At 43.9% G+C, this 17,096-nt stretch overlaps 1 protein-coding gene across 1 annotated transcript; it reads left to right on the forward strand.

The window, feature by feature from the left end:
• The first annotated feature begins 9,733 nt into the window (after positions 1 to 9,733).
• Positions 9,734 to 15,377, forward strand: GALT (galactose-1-phosphate uridylyltransferase). Its single transcript, XM_044657261.1, has 11 exons — positions 9,734 to 9,857; positions 10,188 to 10,357; positions 10,800 to 10,875; positions 10,968 to 11,016; positions 11,230 to 11,359; positions 11,822 to 11,878; positions 12,204 to 12,326; positions 12,677 to 12,809; positions 13,608 to 13,691; positions 14,879 to 15,033; positions 15,199 to 15,377. The coding sequence occupies exons 1-11, from the start codon at positions 9,782 to 9,784 to the stop codon at positions 15,262 to 15,264; spliced, it is 1,119 nt and encodes a 372-aa protein (XP_044513196.1). The 5' UTR covers positions 9,734 to 9,781; the 3' UTR covers positions 15,265 to 15,377.
• The last annotated feature ends 1,719 nt before the right edge of the window (positions 15,378 to 17,096 follow it).

The raw sequence follows: 17,096 nt of genomic DNA on the forward strand, positions 1-17,096 counted from the left end.
AATAAGAGTGATAGATACTCAAATCTTAAATACACTTTTTGGTTTCTTGGTTTCTCTTATTGTATTTGGGCCTCTCCCAGGTATCCTAGCCACAGGGTACAACCTCTTCCCAAACCCCTATGTAATGAGTCAGTTGTTCTTCCTTTCCTATACCCCCTTCAGCAGTGATGGTGAACCTTTCAGAGATTGTGTGCCATGCCCTGCTCTTGCCCCCCAGACACTGGGTGCTGTGCCCTGCCCTCCCAGAGCAAGTGCTGCATATGCCCCCCACCCCCTTATCCCACAGGGGAGGGAGAAAGAGCTCTCATTGGGTTGCTGGGCAGAGGGGTGGATGATGTGAAAAAATGTCAGGAAGGATGGAGAGGGGGAAAGGAGCAGCTCTGCCTGAGTCCCTCCGCCTTTCTAGTAACAAACTCCGGTAGGCCAGGGTATGCATGACCACAGAGATTCCTCTGTGTGCCATCTTTGGCATTGTGCCATAGGTTCACCATCACAGCCCTAAAGTATATTTAAGACCCCAAGTTCTTCAGTTTGACAAAGATTCCCATTTGGAGTGTGTTTTTTTGGAGACATTGTTCCCAGAGTTAGCTTGGTGTGGCATTGGCGTTGTGTGTGCATACTCTGTGGTGACCATAAAAGCATTGTTTCTCTTGTCCCGATTAACAGTTCTTTCCAACTACTTTAGTGATTCTGTGTTTTTTCCAGGTTGACAGCTTATAGGAGCAAGACTTAAAAGAAATCATGCCAGGTCTTGAGCACTTATGAGGTAGTAGGTGAATTTGATAATCTAGGAAAGGAGGATACCCATTTGAAGCAGGCAACTAAGAAAAATACTGGGCTCTTTGGGGGTTTAATAAGTCTTACCATTTTGAGGGTTTTTGTTTAAACCCTTACCTTCCATCCTAGAATCAATACTGTGCATTAGTTCCAGGGCAGATCGGTAAGGGTTTGGCAATGGGGGTTAAGTGACTTGCCCAGGGTCATATAGCTAGGAAGTATCTGAGGCCAGATTTGAACCCAGGACCTCCCATCTTTAGGCCTGGCTCTCAATCCACTGAGCCACCCAGTTGCCCCCGCTATTTTAAATTTCTCAACAGAAAGTCACCAATTACTATACAATTTTGAGTTTTGTAGAAACCAAAGACCAGCATCCTTCTGCCTCAGCAGCACACATTCTTTCTGTCCTGTCACTCCTAGACAGGTATTGCCTTCAAAGGAAGGAATGAGGAGATAAGAACTCTAGTGGATTAGGAATTCTCCTAGCTTCATTTCTGGTCTTAACAATAATCTGGCCATCCTAACACAATCAATCCTGCCTTTGGTCCAATAGTTTCTTAAATAAAATTATATAGTTTAAAAAAATAAAAAAATGTGACTTTAAGAGCAGAGACTATCTTACTTCTTATGAGACATGAAGTACAGAAAGATGGTGGACTTCTCTTAATGAATCAGTAAGATGGAGAAAGGGAGTCTTTCTATCAAAACAAGTCAAGTTTTGTGTTCCCAACCATAGGACATGGTTACCTCCCCATAATCTTACTCCTTCTAAGCTCATGACGAACTCATGTATCTTGTTTTTTTTCTGATTGGGGTAGACTTCGTGTCTCCATTATAAGTCCTGGCCCCCAGACAATAGGAGTTTGTAAGAGGGGAATTTAGATATTTAATTAAGGTATGGTGGTCGCCAGGAATCAGATTAGATTCCATATTTAAAATAGTCCCAAGTCAGTATGGCTTATTTATAGAAGTTTATTTACAATTAGGAAGGTAGAAGGTAGAGAAATAGAGAGAAACTGGTCTGGACCAGCAGAGGTCTGGACGGGGCGAGAGCCTCCAGAAACACCAGAAAGGAAGTCAGCCTAACTTACCCACGTGACAATTCAGAGGGAAGCCTCCTGAGATCTCAGCAGAGATCCTTCAGCACCCAAGTTCAAAGGGCCAACGGCCTTCACAGGAAGTTACCAGCATATTTGAAGGATAGCATCTTTCGTCACTTCCCATATCCACCTCTAATTCAAGTGGACAAATGGCAGCCTCAACACTGTTTTGGACTGCCCAAAGGGCAGTTCCTTGTTCTTGATTTGTTACTTATTGTCATGTGTGGGTAACTCATCTCCTCCCCACTAAGCTGGGAGGGATGACATTATTTCTGATGGCTAGAGTCTAACTATGAATGAAGATGAGCTGAGCTAATTCCATTTACACAAGTTGGACAGAAGAGGGAGAGGGTCTTGCTTCCGGAACCTATATAATATTTGTTTCTGAACCCATGAATTGCATTTGCCACATTAGGGCACTAGCCCTTTCTCATGAGAAAGAATAAAGGCTGTTTCTTCTACTCTCACTTTCTGACTCCAGGTTTTTAATTTTTGTGAGTGGTAGTTTTTGTCCCACAGTCCCAGTTGGAGCACAAATCTACCATTGCTATGTGCTTCTGCTGCAATTTGCTACTTATTGCCCCTGAGGATGAAGAGAAAACTGCACATGGGTACAAGCTCCTTTCTTCTCCCACCACAGGACTAAGGTGCTTAGCCCTGGGCTCTCTTTTAAAAATGAAAAGGAAACCCAAGAATTAGAGAGGAACCACAGAATGAGAAAGCTGATTATCACATAGTCATCAAGAAGCAGTTAAGGTCTCCAGAATTCAGTGTGGCACCCACCAGCAAGCAAATACTTACCTATAGCAAGCATGTTTATATCCTATTAGGAGTAATGATGCCATTTTCAGATAATCCCCCTAGGGACTTTCTCAGTGTTAAAACAAAGAACTCAAAAGACATAATGACTCTGAGTAGACTGAATAGGTCTTGCCCAGTTCCCAGAAACTGCTGGATTAAAGTTGAAAGAGGACAATCAAATCTGAAGAAGGAGAAACCCACTTCCAGCCATCCTATCCTCTGGGTGTTATATCTTTCCCAGGCTATTATAAATTCAAAAGACCTGGCTATTGTCCCCTCGCTTCCAAAAAAAACAAAACAAAACTATTTAATCCCTCCCTTTCTGTAGCTCAGTAGAACTGTTTTCCAGTGAGCCAGTGTTATAGTTTTGAAGGGCTTCCCAAATTATAATCTATTGGCTCTGATGAAAGACCCTTTATTATAACTCCTGTGGTAGTTTCATGTTTTTCAGGTCAACCAAAGGTGCCCGGTAGGTAATTGCTTCTGAACCAGAGGACATGGCTTATAATAGTGATGGCAAATCTTTTAGAGACCAAGTGCCCAAACTACAACCCTCACACAGTATGTGAGCCCCCCACCTTACCCCTGACAGGGGAAGGAGGAAGTGCTCTCTTTGGGCTGCCAGGCAGAGGGGGCAGGTGAAGTGAGAAATGTCCTCAGGCACATATGGAGAGGGGGAGTGGAGCAGTCCCCTCTGGCACAAGTGCTATAAATTGGCCAACACACGCCTTTAATATCATCACATTGATTGGTATGCTCAAATTGTTCCTTGATTCCCAAGAATTGATTACCCCCTTCAGCAGGCTATGTCTTTGTAGTCTCTATGCCTTTATCCTTTCCAGGTTTCTTGATTCTAAATCATATTTTTTACCTTCCAACCCTATTTCCACTTTTACATTGAAGTCATTGAGTATTAAAGTATGTTGATTCATATTTCCTTTGGAACTCTTTATCTAGTTTGTCACAGAATTTCCCCTACCTCCTCATCCTGTGAACCAGTTATTGACTCATAAAAAGCACTTCTCTTCAATGACAATTTTTTTGCTTACATTCATCAGGTGGCAAGACAGACTAAGTATCCCATGAAATTATGTTTCTTGTTGTTTATGGACATACAACAAAACCAACTTGTCACTTCCTTTATTTGCCTTTCTATTGAGAATCTATGAGTCATCTTGACCTGTAGTGATAAGTTTCTTATATTTTCTTATTTCAAATGTGGTTAAAATATCAATATTTATATGATTCAGTTCCACCAGGGGTATAAACTTGTTGGTCATGGGACAAGGAACTTGGAGTACTAAAATTAAATTGTTCATTTAAATTAATATTTATTAAGAAAGTCTAAAAACTGTAATTTTAAATTTAATTTGTTATTTTCCTTTTATGCCATCCTTTCACCATTTCCACTGAAATAGGACTGAGGTCATTTTGCATTTCCTTTCCTTATTGTGAGGCTATGTCTGAAGAATTCATATCCTAGTGCCAGTCTTCTAGTGAGGATCTTTTCCATACTTGGCTAGGTTGGGTCCTGGACAATATACACAATCTGTCACCAAGACCATAACCAGCCCTACACTGAACCATATTAAAAATATATTATGTTAAGGATATAATAATGTGATAGGGATCTTACCCAACCCTGAATCCCTTGCTGGAGTATTTACTATACTCAGCAAAATTGACTGGTCCCCAGAAATAACCAAGTTCTTTTAATTAAATCAATAGAATTGACCCCCAAGTTCAGCATAGGAGTGTTGTATCCAGCTCTATGTAGCCTAAACCCCTAAGCCCATTGGCATGGGACTTTACTCATTGGTGGAAATCAATGCCCTGAACCTGAGGGATTTTGTGAATCCAAAAATCCTGGCTGTTACTTCTTCCTTTCCAAAAAACTATTTATTTAAGCCCTCCTTTTTGTAGATCAGTGGAGCTGCGTTCTAGTGAACTAGCGTTATGGTTTTGTACAGCTTCCCAAATCATAATCTTATCTGCTCCAATTTAAGACCCTTTATTGAGAGGGTGTCTCTGGGTCCATCTCAAATCCATGGGACGATCTAAGGAGGGTAATCCACAGGGATGTTAGGGAGCAAAGGAATTTCCCTGTTTACAGTTTATCTGAGTTTTGGGTACAATGTCCATGCCATCTTCAGGATTCTGGAAAGAAGCCAACATGAGAGGGGCCAGCAGTCTCTATCATCCCCATTCCTAGCTTACTACATTAGAGACTTCCTTTTGGTGGTGTGATCTGGGACTTTTTCTCTTGGTTGAGCTGAGGTACCTTACCTCCAACAGGAGGCTGTTATCATTCTATATTGTCTCATATATATATTCTCAGATATATACTCTTTCCGATTTCTGTTTTGCTATCAACTTGGAAAATGAGTTTCCTTGCTGTTTACTATTTGTGTGTTTCTTATAGAACTAGTATTTGGTGGGAAGGCTTAGATACAGAGCTAGAGGATCCCCTTCTCCATTAAGAATAGTGAACAGGGACAGCGAGGTAACAGTGGATAGAGTGTCAGTCCTGGAGATAGGAGGACCTGCTTTTAAATCTGGCCTCAGACACTTCCTAGCTGTATGACCCTGGGCAAATCACTTAACCCTGGTTACCAGATTGCCTGGCCCTTGCCACTCTTCTGTCTTAGCACTGTTACAAAGATAGGAGGTAAGAATTTTTTAAAAATGAAAAGACTAGTGAGGAAGAGTTTAGTTTGAACCAAAAAATCACTTCCCCTAGGCATACCATTTAAAGGAGCAGATAGATAAAATTCTAGCCTGGGAAGCCCTCTCTCTGAGAGCAGAATGGAATCTGGCCCCAGGCCCCTGCTTCTCCCCCTGGCAGAAATGAAAGTCTTCCTAGAAAAAGGGAGCTGGAGAGAGAAAACATCAGAGATGTCTCACCTTGCTTCTCTTCAAGCCACACATGACATGGGGGATGCAGGAGAAACAACCTTCCTACATGTAATGATGCAAAAGTGACATGAGTTGCCATCCAGTTCATTTTTTAACTAAGTTAATTAACAAACCAAGTAGGAACCCTTAATAAAATAATAAAACATTTACATGAGGAAAGAATAGTAAAGTAACTCCGAGAGAAAATCAGTGGAATAATTCTCAGCCCCTTCTCCCCATATACAAAAGGGTACCATTTCCCACAATTTTCCATGTCAGTAGTGAGTACTACAAGGTGAGGAACAGTATTGGGAGTGCCTCAAAAGGCTCTGTCTTCCTGTAATCAGCTGGGCCTCGCCTTTTCTTGGTTTTCACCTAGCATAATAATCTAGATGTGCCCTTAGCTACTGATGTTATCACCCATTGTTGAGACCATCCTCAACCACCTTCTTGGTTTTATTAGTCAGGCTACACTCCATATGGCTGATCCACCAGAGAGTTATTCAGGCAAATCTCTAGACCTTGCTTACTTATCTTCCCCTCACAGAAAGGCCCTCAGTTTCTTTTATGTTTATATAAATGGGCTGCTAGGTAGCTCAGTGGATAAAGTCCTGGGCCTGCAGTCAGGAAGATGAGTTCAAATCCTCAGACATGTACAAGCTGGGTGACTCTAGACAAATCACTTAACCCCATTTGTTTCAGTTTCCTTTTATGAGAAGTCAATGGCAAACCACTCTGGTATCTTTGCCAAGAAAACCCCAAATAGGTCATGAAGAGTCAAACATGGTTGAAAAATGACAGAACAACAAACATTTGTTTTTGTTTTTAAACCCTTAAGTTCTGTGTATTGGTTCCTTGGTGGAAGAGTGGTAAGGGTGGGCAATGGGGGTCAAGTGACTTGCCCAGGGTCACACAGCTGGGAAGTGTCTGAGGCCGGATTTGAACCTAGGACCTCCTGTCTCTAGGCCTGACTCTCAATCCACTGAGCTACCCAGCTGCCCAAGAACAAACATTTATATAGTGCTTTAAGATTTGCAAAGTGCTTCACATCTATTATTTCATTTGGTCTTCATAACAACCCTATGAGGCAAGTGCTATTATTATCTCTTATTTCAGTTGCCTCAATATCCTCATCTATAAAATGGGGATAAATTATAATAGTCCCTATCTTCTAGGATTGTTGGGAGGATCAAATGAGATCATATTTGCAAAGTGCTTTTCAAATCTTTAAATCTCATAAAAATGCTATTTTTATTATTTCACATGGAAGAAATTGAGGTAAATAGGAGGTAAGTGACTTGCCCAGGATTACATAGCTGTTAAGTGTCTGAAGTGAGATTCAATCTCAGACCTTCCTGACTCCAATGCCGTTTACTCTAACCACTGCACCATCTAGCAGTATTAGGGTAACTGAATTTCTTCTTACCTTTTTCTCTTCCAGGATAGTTTCATTGAATCAGAACCGGACATGGAACAGATATAGAACTGGAAAGATATTTAGAGGTTAGCAAATCTAGCCCCCTCATTTTAGAGGTGAGAAAACTGAGTTTTGAATTGCCCCAGGAACACACAAATGGTAATTGTCTGAGGTAGGATTTGAACCCCAGCACTCATTCCATACCACAAAGAGTTTCTAGTATAATCTTTAGTATAGCTGTGGCCAGAATACCTCTTCCCCATTTAGCAATACACTAAAAACAGTTGGCAGTCTTCTCTGAAATCCTCTAGCAACCTTAATGTGGGCCCCAGGGCCCCTCAGAGCTTGTGGACAAAGATCAAGTAAATATATGCTCAGTTATAACCTTGTATCTTTGATTGTAGGGGCTGAGGGGGTGGGGTTGGAGGGAGGATGGGGAGAAGAACAAATAAATTTTATCTACTTTTCTTTCCCAGTGACCCCCAAGGGTCCTCACTCTATTTTTTTTCTTTGTAAAAATGTATAAGAAGAGATCCTGATTTGAATTTTAAATCTGGCTCTGGTATGAGCTTGACCTTGGGACAAGTTAGTTACTTTCTTATGGGCCTCAACTTTCTCTTCTATAAGATGAAGAGGCTGGACTAGATTATTTTCAAGTTTTTTTCTGGCTCTAAAAGTCTATGAGTATGTTTCTGCCTTTCTTAATTTTAAACTGGGGCTCATATTTTGCTTTTTGGGATGGTGTAGCCCCAGTTGACCAATTGAGACTTTCCTATTAATGGAACAGCTTTAAAGTTCCAGCTCTACTCTGCATACCACTTCCTTTGGAAGACCAGCTCTGAGAACCTTGGAATTTTCCCCTAAGAATCTTCCTCAGTTTGGGAGTAAACTGTATGCAATCTATTCATGGCCATTAAGGATCTTAAATCTGTTCTCATTCTCCTGGATCTCTCTCCAACAGTTAATACTATTCTAGAGCCACTTCTTCAAACTATCCAAGTAATTTCCCTAACTTCCTGTTTGGACCATGTTGCTCCTTTGCTCAAAAAAACTTTCCAGCATCTCCCTATTTCTAACTGAATAAAGTATATATGCTGGATTCTGGCATGCAAAATCCTCTATAATTTAGTTCCAACATACCTTTCCAGTTGTTCACTTATTCTGCAGTCCAGCCAAATCGGTTTACTTGATAACCTAAACTTTAGACTCCTAAAGTTTCTCATTTTACAACCCATTTTTGTTTACAACACCCCCTATACTTGAGATGGATTCTTTCCCTGTCTTTTTTTTTTTTTAACCCTTACTTTCTGTCTTAGTAACAATTCTAAGACAGAAGGGCAAGGGCCAAGCAAATTAAGTTACTTGCCCAAGGTCACACAGCTAGGAAGTGTCTGAAGCCAAATTTGAACTCAGGTCTGCCCAACTCGGGCCTGACACTTTATTCACAGTGCCACCTTGCTGCCCGCTTCCCTATCTTTTTTGAAGCCCTTCCCTTTCTTCAAGGTCTTGATCTGGCACAAGCCTTTTCTGACATCCTCTGTCCAGACTCATCTTTTTAAAATAGCACTTTTTCTAAATCCCTCCTCAGTGCACAACATGTTATCTATCTTTTGGGTCATCTTCACTTGTGCATATGTCTTTTTCTTATTAGATTATGAGACTTTGAAGTCAAACAGTCGACTTTGTGCTAAGTCCTTTCTTTACAAAGAAAAACTTAAAACAGTCACTGCTTTCAAGCAGTTTATACTGTAATATAGGAAATAACATATGCATAAATAGATATGTATGAGATGTATACAGAGTTCATATAAGATAACCTTAGAAGGGAAGGCACTAGAAGCTGGGAGAAATAAAAAAGGCAAAATATGTTATATCTATCCATGATCTATCTATCTATCTATCTATCTATCTATCTATCTATCTATCTATCTATCTATCTATCTATCTATCTTTAGAACAGATTTGGTCCTTTTCACTTCTCTCTAATTAAGTTCTTCCCTAGTGAACTCATATATGTATGTGTATATAATATGCATTATATATACACACAAAAATAATGGATAGATATGATACATATATCATGGATACATTCATGATAGGTTTTATATATCATAGACAGACATGATATATGTCATAGATAAATGATATATACATCATGGATAGATATATCATAAATATATATCAAGATATAGGTATATCTGTGTATATAATATATATAAATTTAATAACCCATAAATAAAATAAGGATTGAAATAATTTATGACTGAAAATGTATATAGCATAGCAGGAGATAAGAGGGCTGGCCTTCCAGGAAAACCTAGACTGAAGTCTTGCTATAAACCCTGGTCTAATAAAGAAAAGGAAACAGGGTAGATGCCCATCAAATGAGGAATGGGGAGAAAAATTACCAGTTGTTACGAGGAGTGATGTTATAATTATTTTTGTCAATATGAGACTTCGTCCTCTGCCTCTGGCCTCCATATGATCTACGAGGCTTAAGGCTAGTAGTGTATTACTTATTTCTACACCAGCCTGCCTCTGAGCAAATTCTAGTCTTTAATTTCGTAATCTGCGAAAGGTAATTGAATCGAACTGAACTGGTCTGAGCCAGCCTCTAGGCAGAATCCAATCGGATTCGTCCAGGGGTCCTGTCATATGTCACGTGTTGGCGCGGGGCCAATGGGCAGAGAGAGGGGCGGGGTCCGGTGGGCTTCCGAGGCAGGTACGAGTCGGCCGTGCAGGTTCCTCGGTCTACGTGCGGCAGTGCTTCTCGGCTGGTTGGTGTGGCGGCATGGCAGCGAGCGCGGGCCCTGGTGGGGACTCCGAGGAGAGGCGGCCGCTGGAGGAGGTGGCCTTCCAGGCTAGCGGTAGGGGCGGAGCTGCGGCCTGGGGCCGGTGCCGAGGCGGAAGCAGGGGGAGGCTGGGGTCTCGCGGTCCTAGGGGCCCCTCTCTCGCCCTCGAAGTTCCTAGTCCTTGGGACCAGGAGGCGTACAAGTGAACCCTGCCCTAGGGGTGGGGACGAGGACAACCCCTTGGCTAGGCCGGCATACTAGGGAGAGATCTGCGGTGACCCAGGGATCCTTCCCCACCACCCCAGGTCAGGATGGGTGGAGAGAGCTTTGGACTGCGGTGGAGGAGCTCAATCCCGGAGGGCTTCCTGGAGGAGTTACTGACTGGTTCCTTTCCCGTTGCTCCAGAGCATCAGCACATCAGATACAACCCACTGCAGGATGAGTGGGTGCTGGTGTCTGCTCACCGAATGAAGCGCCCCTGGCAGGGGCAGGTGGATCCCCTTCCCCCTGATGATGTGCCTCGGCATGATCCCCGAAACCCCCTCTGTCCCGGGGCAACTCGGGGCAATGGAGAGGTAATCCCTCCCCCCTCCCCCGTGCTGCTTGTTCCCTTTTCACCGTAATAGCTAAATGGCTTAGACTTTCCCTGGGCTCTTCTTAGATGTCTCTATCTCTCCTCCCACTTTCATCTCAGCTCTCTCCAGAGATCCCTTTTTGGTCCTCTTTCATAAATCCCTAAATTGGCTTGGGGGTAGGGGAGAGCAAGAGCCTTGGGTCAGCCTCACCCACCGGATAGAATAGCTGGGTCAGCAGTCAAGACCAGAGTTTAAATGTGACCTCAGACACTAGCTTAGCTCTGACTCGGTTTCTTAATTTGTAAAATGGAGAATAAAAATAGCACCTACCAACCAGAATTGTGAGAATCAAATGCTATCATATTTATAATCTGCCTCTCGGAGTGCCTGGCAACATAGTAGGTGCTCTATGAATGCTTATTCCCTTTCCTGCCTCTTTCAGGTAAATCCCCACTATGAGGGCACTTTCCTATTCAACAATGACTTCCCTGCCCTGCAGCCTGATGCCCCCAGTCCTGGTAAATAGAGACCCTGCCCCCTGGGGAAAAATGTGGTTTGGGGGGTGATTAATTTTTCCTTTTTAGACTTTTCTCTCTCATATCCTCCCTAGGACCCAGTGATCACCCCCTGTTCCAAGCAGAAGCTGCTCGAGGAGTTTGGTAATGACTTCAAACACTACTCAGAATCTCCTGTATTGGGTTGAGCTTGGGAGGAGGGTGTCCTCAAGCCTGTTCTTCTCCAGGTTGTTCTTCTGCCTTTCACCCTCCCGCCCCCCCCCCCCCCAATAAGGCCTTAAGTCTGAGCCTACCTCCCCGCCTTCCTCCTTTCTCCCAAGTAAGGCCCTGTGTCATCTCCTCCCTCCGTCCCATTAGTAAGGTCCTGTGTTTCCATCCCTGGTCTGATATCACACTGCCGCTCATGTCTATACCTGAGATCCGAGCTGTCATTGATACATGGGCCTCAGTCACGGAGGAGTTGGGTTCCAAGTACCCCTGGGTCCAGGTCAGTAAGGTCATTACTTATAGTCCCAGGAGAAAGGAGGGTGGGCTTAAGAGAGGAGATGATTTGGGTCTTGTGTTAGGGGAACAGCTTTGGGTGGTTAGAGTTCTGGAGGTACTTGACTCATTGCAGATTAGGATTGGTTTGTTAGGTCCCTCTCCTTGTGGGGAACAGGGTAACCTGGACAAGTATTGGAAGGGCTGTAAGGTGGAAGGGAGGGTCTGGTAGGTCTTAGAAGTCAGAACTAGTAGCAGTGGGTGGAGGTTCTAGAAAAGCACATTAAGGCTTGATGTAGGTAAGAACTTTCTGTGCTTTGGGAGGTAGTGGAGTCCTCCTCATTGAAGGTCTTCCAATAGTAGCCAGAATACCACTTTTTGGACTAGGTGGTCTCTGAGGTCCCTTCCAGTAATGCATATGTTATCTCTGTGATTCTCCAGCCCCTAAACTCTTCTCCTTTCCCCCCAGATCTTTGAGAACAAAGGAGCTATGATGGGTTGTTCCAACCCCCATCCCCACTGTCAGGTAAATTTCTCATTATCATTGTCTTTAGGTGGAATGTAAGCTCCTTGAGGCCAAGATGGTTTTGTTGGGGTCAGGGTGGGGTTGTGTCCGCCACCTGATACAGTGCTTGGCACATTGCAGGTACTTATTAAATGCTTGATGAATGTTTGTCCTTTATTCCTCTCCTCTATCTTATTCCAACCTATTTTATTTTCCCTCTAAATTAAGGGTCTGGGGGAGAGAGGTGCAGAGATTTTGGGATATAACCTGTAGAGGAAGGACAGAGAGAGAAGGGCTATAATAGAATATCGGGGATTGGATAGTGAAGAGGTGCACCACTTTCCAGGTGTGGGCCAGCAGCTTCTTGCCAGATGTGGCTCGTCGGGAGGAACGGAGCCAGCAGGCCTATCAGAAGCAGCATGGAAGCCCCATGCTTCTGGAGTATGGGCGTCAGGAAGCTGAGAGAAAGGTGAGTTGGGAGTTGGGAACTTGAGGTGCACCTCTTATCTATCCCAAGCTTTAGGAGGGGCTCATTTAGGACATACCTTCATTCCCCACATCAGAAACTGAGCCTTCCACTTAGGAGTCAGTGGTTTCCTCTTTTTTCCCCCTTTGCCCCCAACTCTGTTGATAGATTATGAATGCCAGGAAAACTAAGCAAAGGCAGGACCAGCTCTGGGCCCTCAAAAGGCCCTTTCCCCCTTCCCCTGACCAGGAGGAATATCCCTGTCCCTAGGATCCCAAGACATGTACTTTCTCCTGATTTCTAAGAACCCTAGCTCCTACTTGGCCTCCAACAACTCCTTTCTCTGTCCCCAGGAGCGAGTGGTCCTAGAAAGTGAACACTGGCTGGTGCTGGTGCCCTTCTGGGCTGTCTGGCCTTTCCAGACCTTGTTGCTGCCGAGAAGACATGTGAAGAGACTTCCTGAGCTGAGTTCTGCTGAGCGGGATGGTGAGAAGACTTGACATCCTCAGATGAGCCCTACCTATTCCCTCTAGTCTATTCCTCTGGAACTTTCCTCTGTCCCTTTGGTTATTTGGAGGGGCCTAGGGAGGTGTTTAGGGGCAGCTGGATGGCTCAGTGGATACAGTGCTGGGCCTAGAGACAGGAAGACCTTGAGTTCAAATCTAGCCTCAGACACTTCTAGCTGTATGACCCCAGACAAGTTTGGACTTAATTTCGTTTTGCCTTGATCCACTGGAGGAGGAAATGACAATTCCTGTATCTTTGCCAAGAAAACCCCATGGACAGTATGGTTCTCTGGGTCACAGAGTTGGGCATGATTGAAAAACACCCATAGGGAAGTGGTAGTAGCATTGTAGTAGAAAAGCTAAATGGTATAATGGATATAGAATACCAAGCTTGGGCTAGAAAGACTTATCTTCCTGAGTTCAAATATGGTCTCAGGTACTAGCTGTATGATCCTGGACAAGTTACTCAACCATCTTTGCCTCAGTTTCCTCATCTGTAAATGTGCTGGAGTAGGAATGGACAAACCACTCCATTATCTTTGCCATGAAAACCCCCAATGGGGGTCACAAAGAGTCTGACAACTGAAAAAACTAAACAATAAAAGTATGATTGTAGGCCTTTTTGGCTTTGGGGAATGGGGTCCTGTTTTCTAGGCAAGGAGCAGAGCAGTTAGAGCTTGGATTCTGAGTTTTAAATGTCTTGGATTCTGAATTTACAATTCTAGGCTCTGTGGGTCCTAGGTACTGAGTTTCGATGTTAATAAGAGTTCTGTTCTAGATCTGGCCTGCATCATGAAGAAGCTCCTGACCAAATATGACAATCTGTTTGAGACATCTTTCCCCTACTCCATGGGCTGGCATGGTAAGGTTCATCCCCACTCCAAGAACATGAGGAGCACCTAAACCCCAGAGAGAACCGAGACCTGGGTGTCAGCTCTAGCTGCCTTTTGAGTCCTGTTGAATTTTGCCCGGCAAAGACCACATCTCCCATCAAACCTTGCAAAGCTATTCTGTTAATACTGTAAGGCATACTGGGAGTTGTGGTTTCTGCTGGACCCAATACTTCAGCTAGGTATTGCAGAGCAGGACATGCATGCTGGGAGTTGTGGTCTTTGGATGCCATTATCTCACTACATTTCCCATCATCCTGTCCTGCATTCTGTTTGCTGAGGCAAAACATGTTGGGAGTTTGTTCTGAGATGAGGCTTAGTTCCTTAAAACATGCTCAGAAAAGCAGTCCTAAGCTTTCCATGGAGCAGTGCATGTTTAAAAAACTTTTTTTTTTTTTTTTTTTTTTTTTTTTTTAGAGACAGCTAGATGGCTCAGTAAATAGAGCTAGATAGGAAGTCTTGATTTGATTGTAGCCTCAGCTACTTCATAGCTATGTGACCCTGGGCAAATTCACTTAACCCCAGTTACCTAGCCCTTACTGCTCTTCTGCATTGGAATCAATATTGGAATCAATTCTAAAACAGAAGGTAAGGGTTTTTAAAAAATAATATTTTAAAAACATGGTAGTCACTTATTTTTACATCATCCTTTTTTCAGAATATATCCTCCTTTTTCTTAGGTCATTTTGTTTATAAAGAATTCTTACTATTATTAATTATTAATTTTTGTTTTATTTTAATTAGTATTAATATTTTATATATCTATATAATATGTTATATAATTTATAAAGAATTATTAATAAAGAATTTTGAAAGAAAAAGTCCATTTAGTAAAAAGCCAACCAACCAATGTAAAAACTGAATTGGACAGAGTGTTTATCTAATTAACATGCTCTATTGATAGTTCTTCCCCTTGCAAAGAAGAGGAGGATATACAGTTTTTCAGCTTCTCTAGGACCAAGCTTCATCATTGTAATTGTGTCCCATTCATTGTGGGTTTTTGTGCTTTCCATTTTTACTATTGCATTAAGTGTGTTGTTTTCCTGAATCTGCTTTCTTCATTCCCCAATAATTCATCTAAGTCCTGGAGCAAACTGTTTATGTGCTGCAGAGGAGTAAACTGACTGGTCACACCTAGCCTATTTCCCTCTCTTCCCAGGTGCTCCTACAGGGCCGGAAGCTGAGGCTGACTGCAGTCATTGGCAACTCCATGCTCACTACTATCCACCACTACTGAGATCAGGCACTATCCGAAAGTTCATGGTTGGTTATGAGATGCTGGCTCAGTCTCAGAGGGACCTGACCCCAGAGCAGGTTAGCCTCTGATATTTAGTAACAACCTCTTCCATCACTCCAAGGGTCAGTCTGTGAAACTACTGGGAGGGGGCAGTAATAGAGAAAGGAAGAAGAGGATCCCGGGAGATTGGGAAGGCTCTTCAGTGCTTGTGCTCCCCTCCTCCACTCTTTCCCTCTTCTTAGGCTGCACAGCGATTGAGGGCGCTACCAGAAGATCATTATAGGCTTCGACCGAAGGATGCTGCCTGACTGTGGCCCCCAGAAGGAGTCCAAAATTAGAAATGCTTCGAAGCTGTCAGCTCCCTTATCTTACAGGATGGAGGAGGGGTCTTGAGCTGGCAAATAAATCCTTTGTCCCTGTCTCCCAAGGCTGCTCTGAAGGGTTGGGGGGTGGGCTATTTGCTCTTGCCTCTGGTCTGAGGATTGGCTGGAGTTGAGGGGAACCCTGTATCTTGGGGGCCAGCCTCACCTCAGCTTTGGTGGACGGTAATCAAATCCTAGCCATGCTGGAGCCAGGTTCTGTTAAATCTTGGCCCTGTATCAGCCCTTCAGGGAGGGGGCCCAGACAAGCCGGCGGCGGTGCAGCTCTGCTGGCAGACACTTCACATGGGTGTTCACATGGCTCAGAGCTTCTCCAGCCCTCCCACGTGCTGCAGGCATACTGATACACAGATCAGTTATGAGCCTGAAGGGGGCCACATACCCTGCTGTGTGTCTCTGGCAGCCTGCCCTGAAGGGGAGTATGGGGGGTCGGGGTGGGGGAGGATTCCAGACTTTTACAAAGCACTTTCACGATAACTTCACTGAATCCTTAGGACAGCTCGGTGAGGAAGGGAGAACAGGAAATATGAGTGTGCATTTACACAAATGGCCAGTCCAGGGCTCAAACTTCTGATTTGTGGGCAGGGTGGTGTGTGTGTGGGGAAAAATCCTTGGATTAGGTGTTGTTAGTCTGAATCCCAACCCTGCCACTTAGTAGTAGTAATTCTAGACATGCAGAAAGGAGGGGTAGGGGTTGGTTTTCCTCATCAGTAAAATGGGGAGGGGTTTTGAGGAAGTGATTATCTTTTAAGAAAATCATACCATTTGTTCCCGCTATGCTATGAGCCCTTTCCAAGTCTCAAGTTCTGGCTCTGCTTCAGGAGCCAACTCAACTTGGATTTTGGGAAAGGAATTTTACCTCCTTAGTTCTTGGTTTTCTCATGTAAAATGAGTTTCTTGTGCTAAATTGGGGGTTCTTAACAAGGATCTGGATAGATTTCAGGGGGCCTGAACTTGGAAGAAAAGATACATTTATTTTCATCAACCTCAGCTGAAATGTAGGATTTCCCTTAATTATGAATGTGGACAGGTCGGGGTCCGCAGCCATAACCAGATTGCCAGAGGGGTTCAGAATATAAAATAAGTCCCCCATGACTTAGGAACGGTATCTAGGCTCCTTTTCAGCTTTGACATCCAAGGATGGATTTTAGGACCATTTCTCTCCTGCACCATATTTGCCTCATTTCTCTGCGGGGCACTCTTTGTTAATCATACCATAAAGTAGAGGGAGTAGGAAATGGGATTTCTTTGAGGTTTGAACTCTGGGGAGGAAGATTATTGAAACCCCTTCAAATCCCCCTGCCTCACTACACTTGGCCACTTCATTATCTCGAGCAGCTGCCCCATCTCAACCAAGTTCCCTCATCAACTTGCAGGAATGTTTCAGCCTTCCCACCCCCTCATCTTGTCAGCAGTCATAGGTTGGTATAACACCCCACTGGGGCTGCTCGGTATGAAAGGGAAAACGGGATGGGTAGTCCCTTCATCCTTCCCGTAATCTCTAATCAGGGGACATACCTTCTGGCTAAGGTCCTCCCGAACCTCCAGAATTCCAACTCTCCCTGTATCTGAATCTGGAATCAACTCAGGTGCCTCGGACCATTCCCTCCCTGGGCAGCCCCCTTTCCTCTATCGCCAATTACCGGACTCCCGCCCTCCCAGCACTCCGCTGCCTCTCCCGCTCCAGGGACAGGAAGTGTCCGGGCAGGGGTGGGGGCCTGGGTGGAGGCCGGTGATTGGCAGTACGGGACTCCAATGGG

The sequence above is a fragment of the Gracilinanus agilis genome, chromosome 1, assembly GCF_016433145.1.
Source record: "Gracilinanus agilis isolate LMUSP501 chromosome 1, AgileGrace, whole genome shotgun sequence".
NCBI classification, from domain to species: domain Eukaryota; kingdom Metazoa; phylum Chordata; class Mammalia; order Didelphimorphia; family Didelphidae; genus Gracilinanus; species Gracilinanus agilis.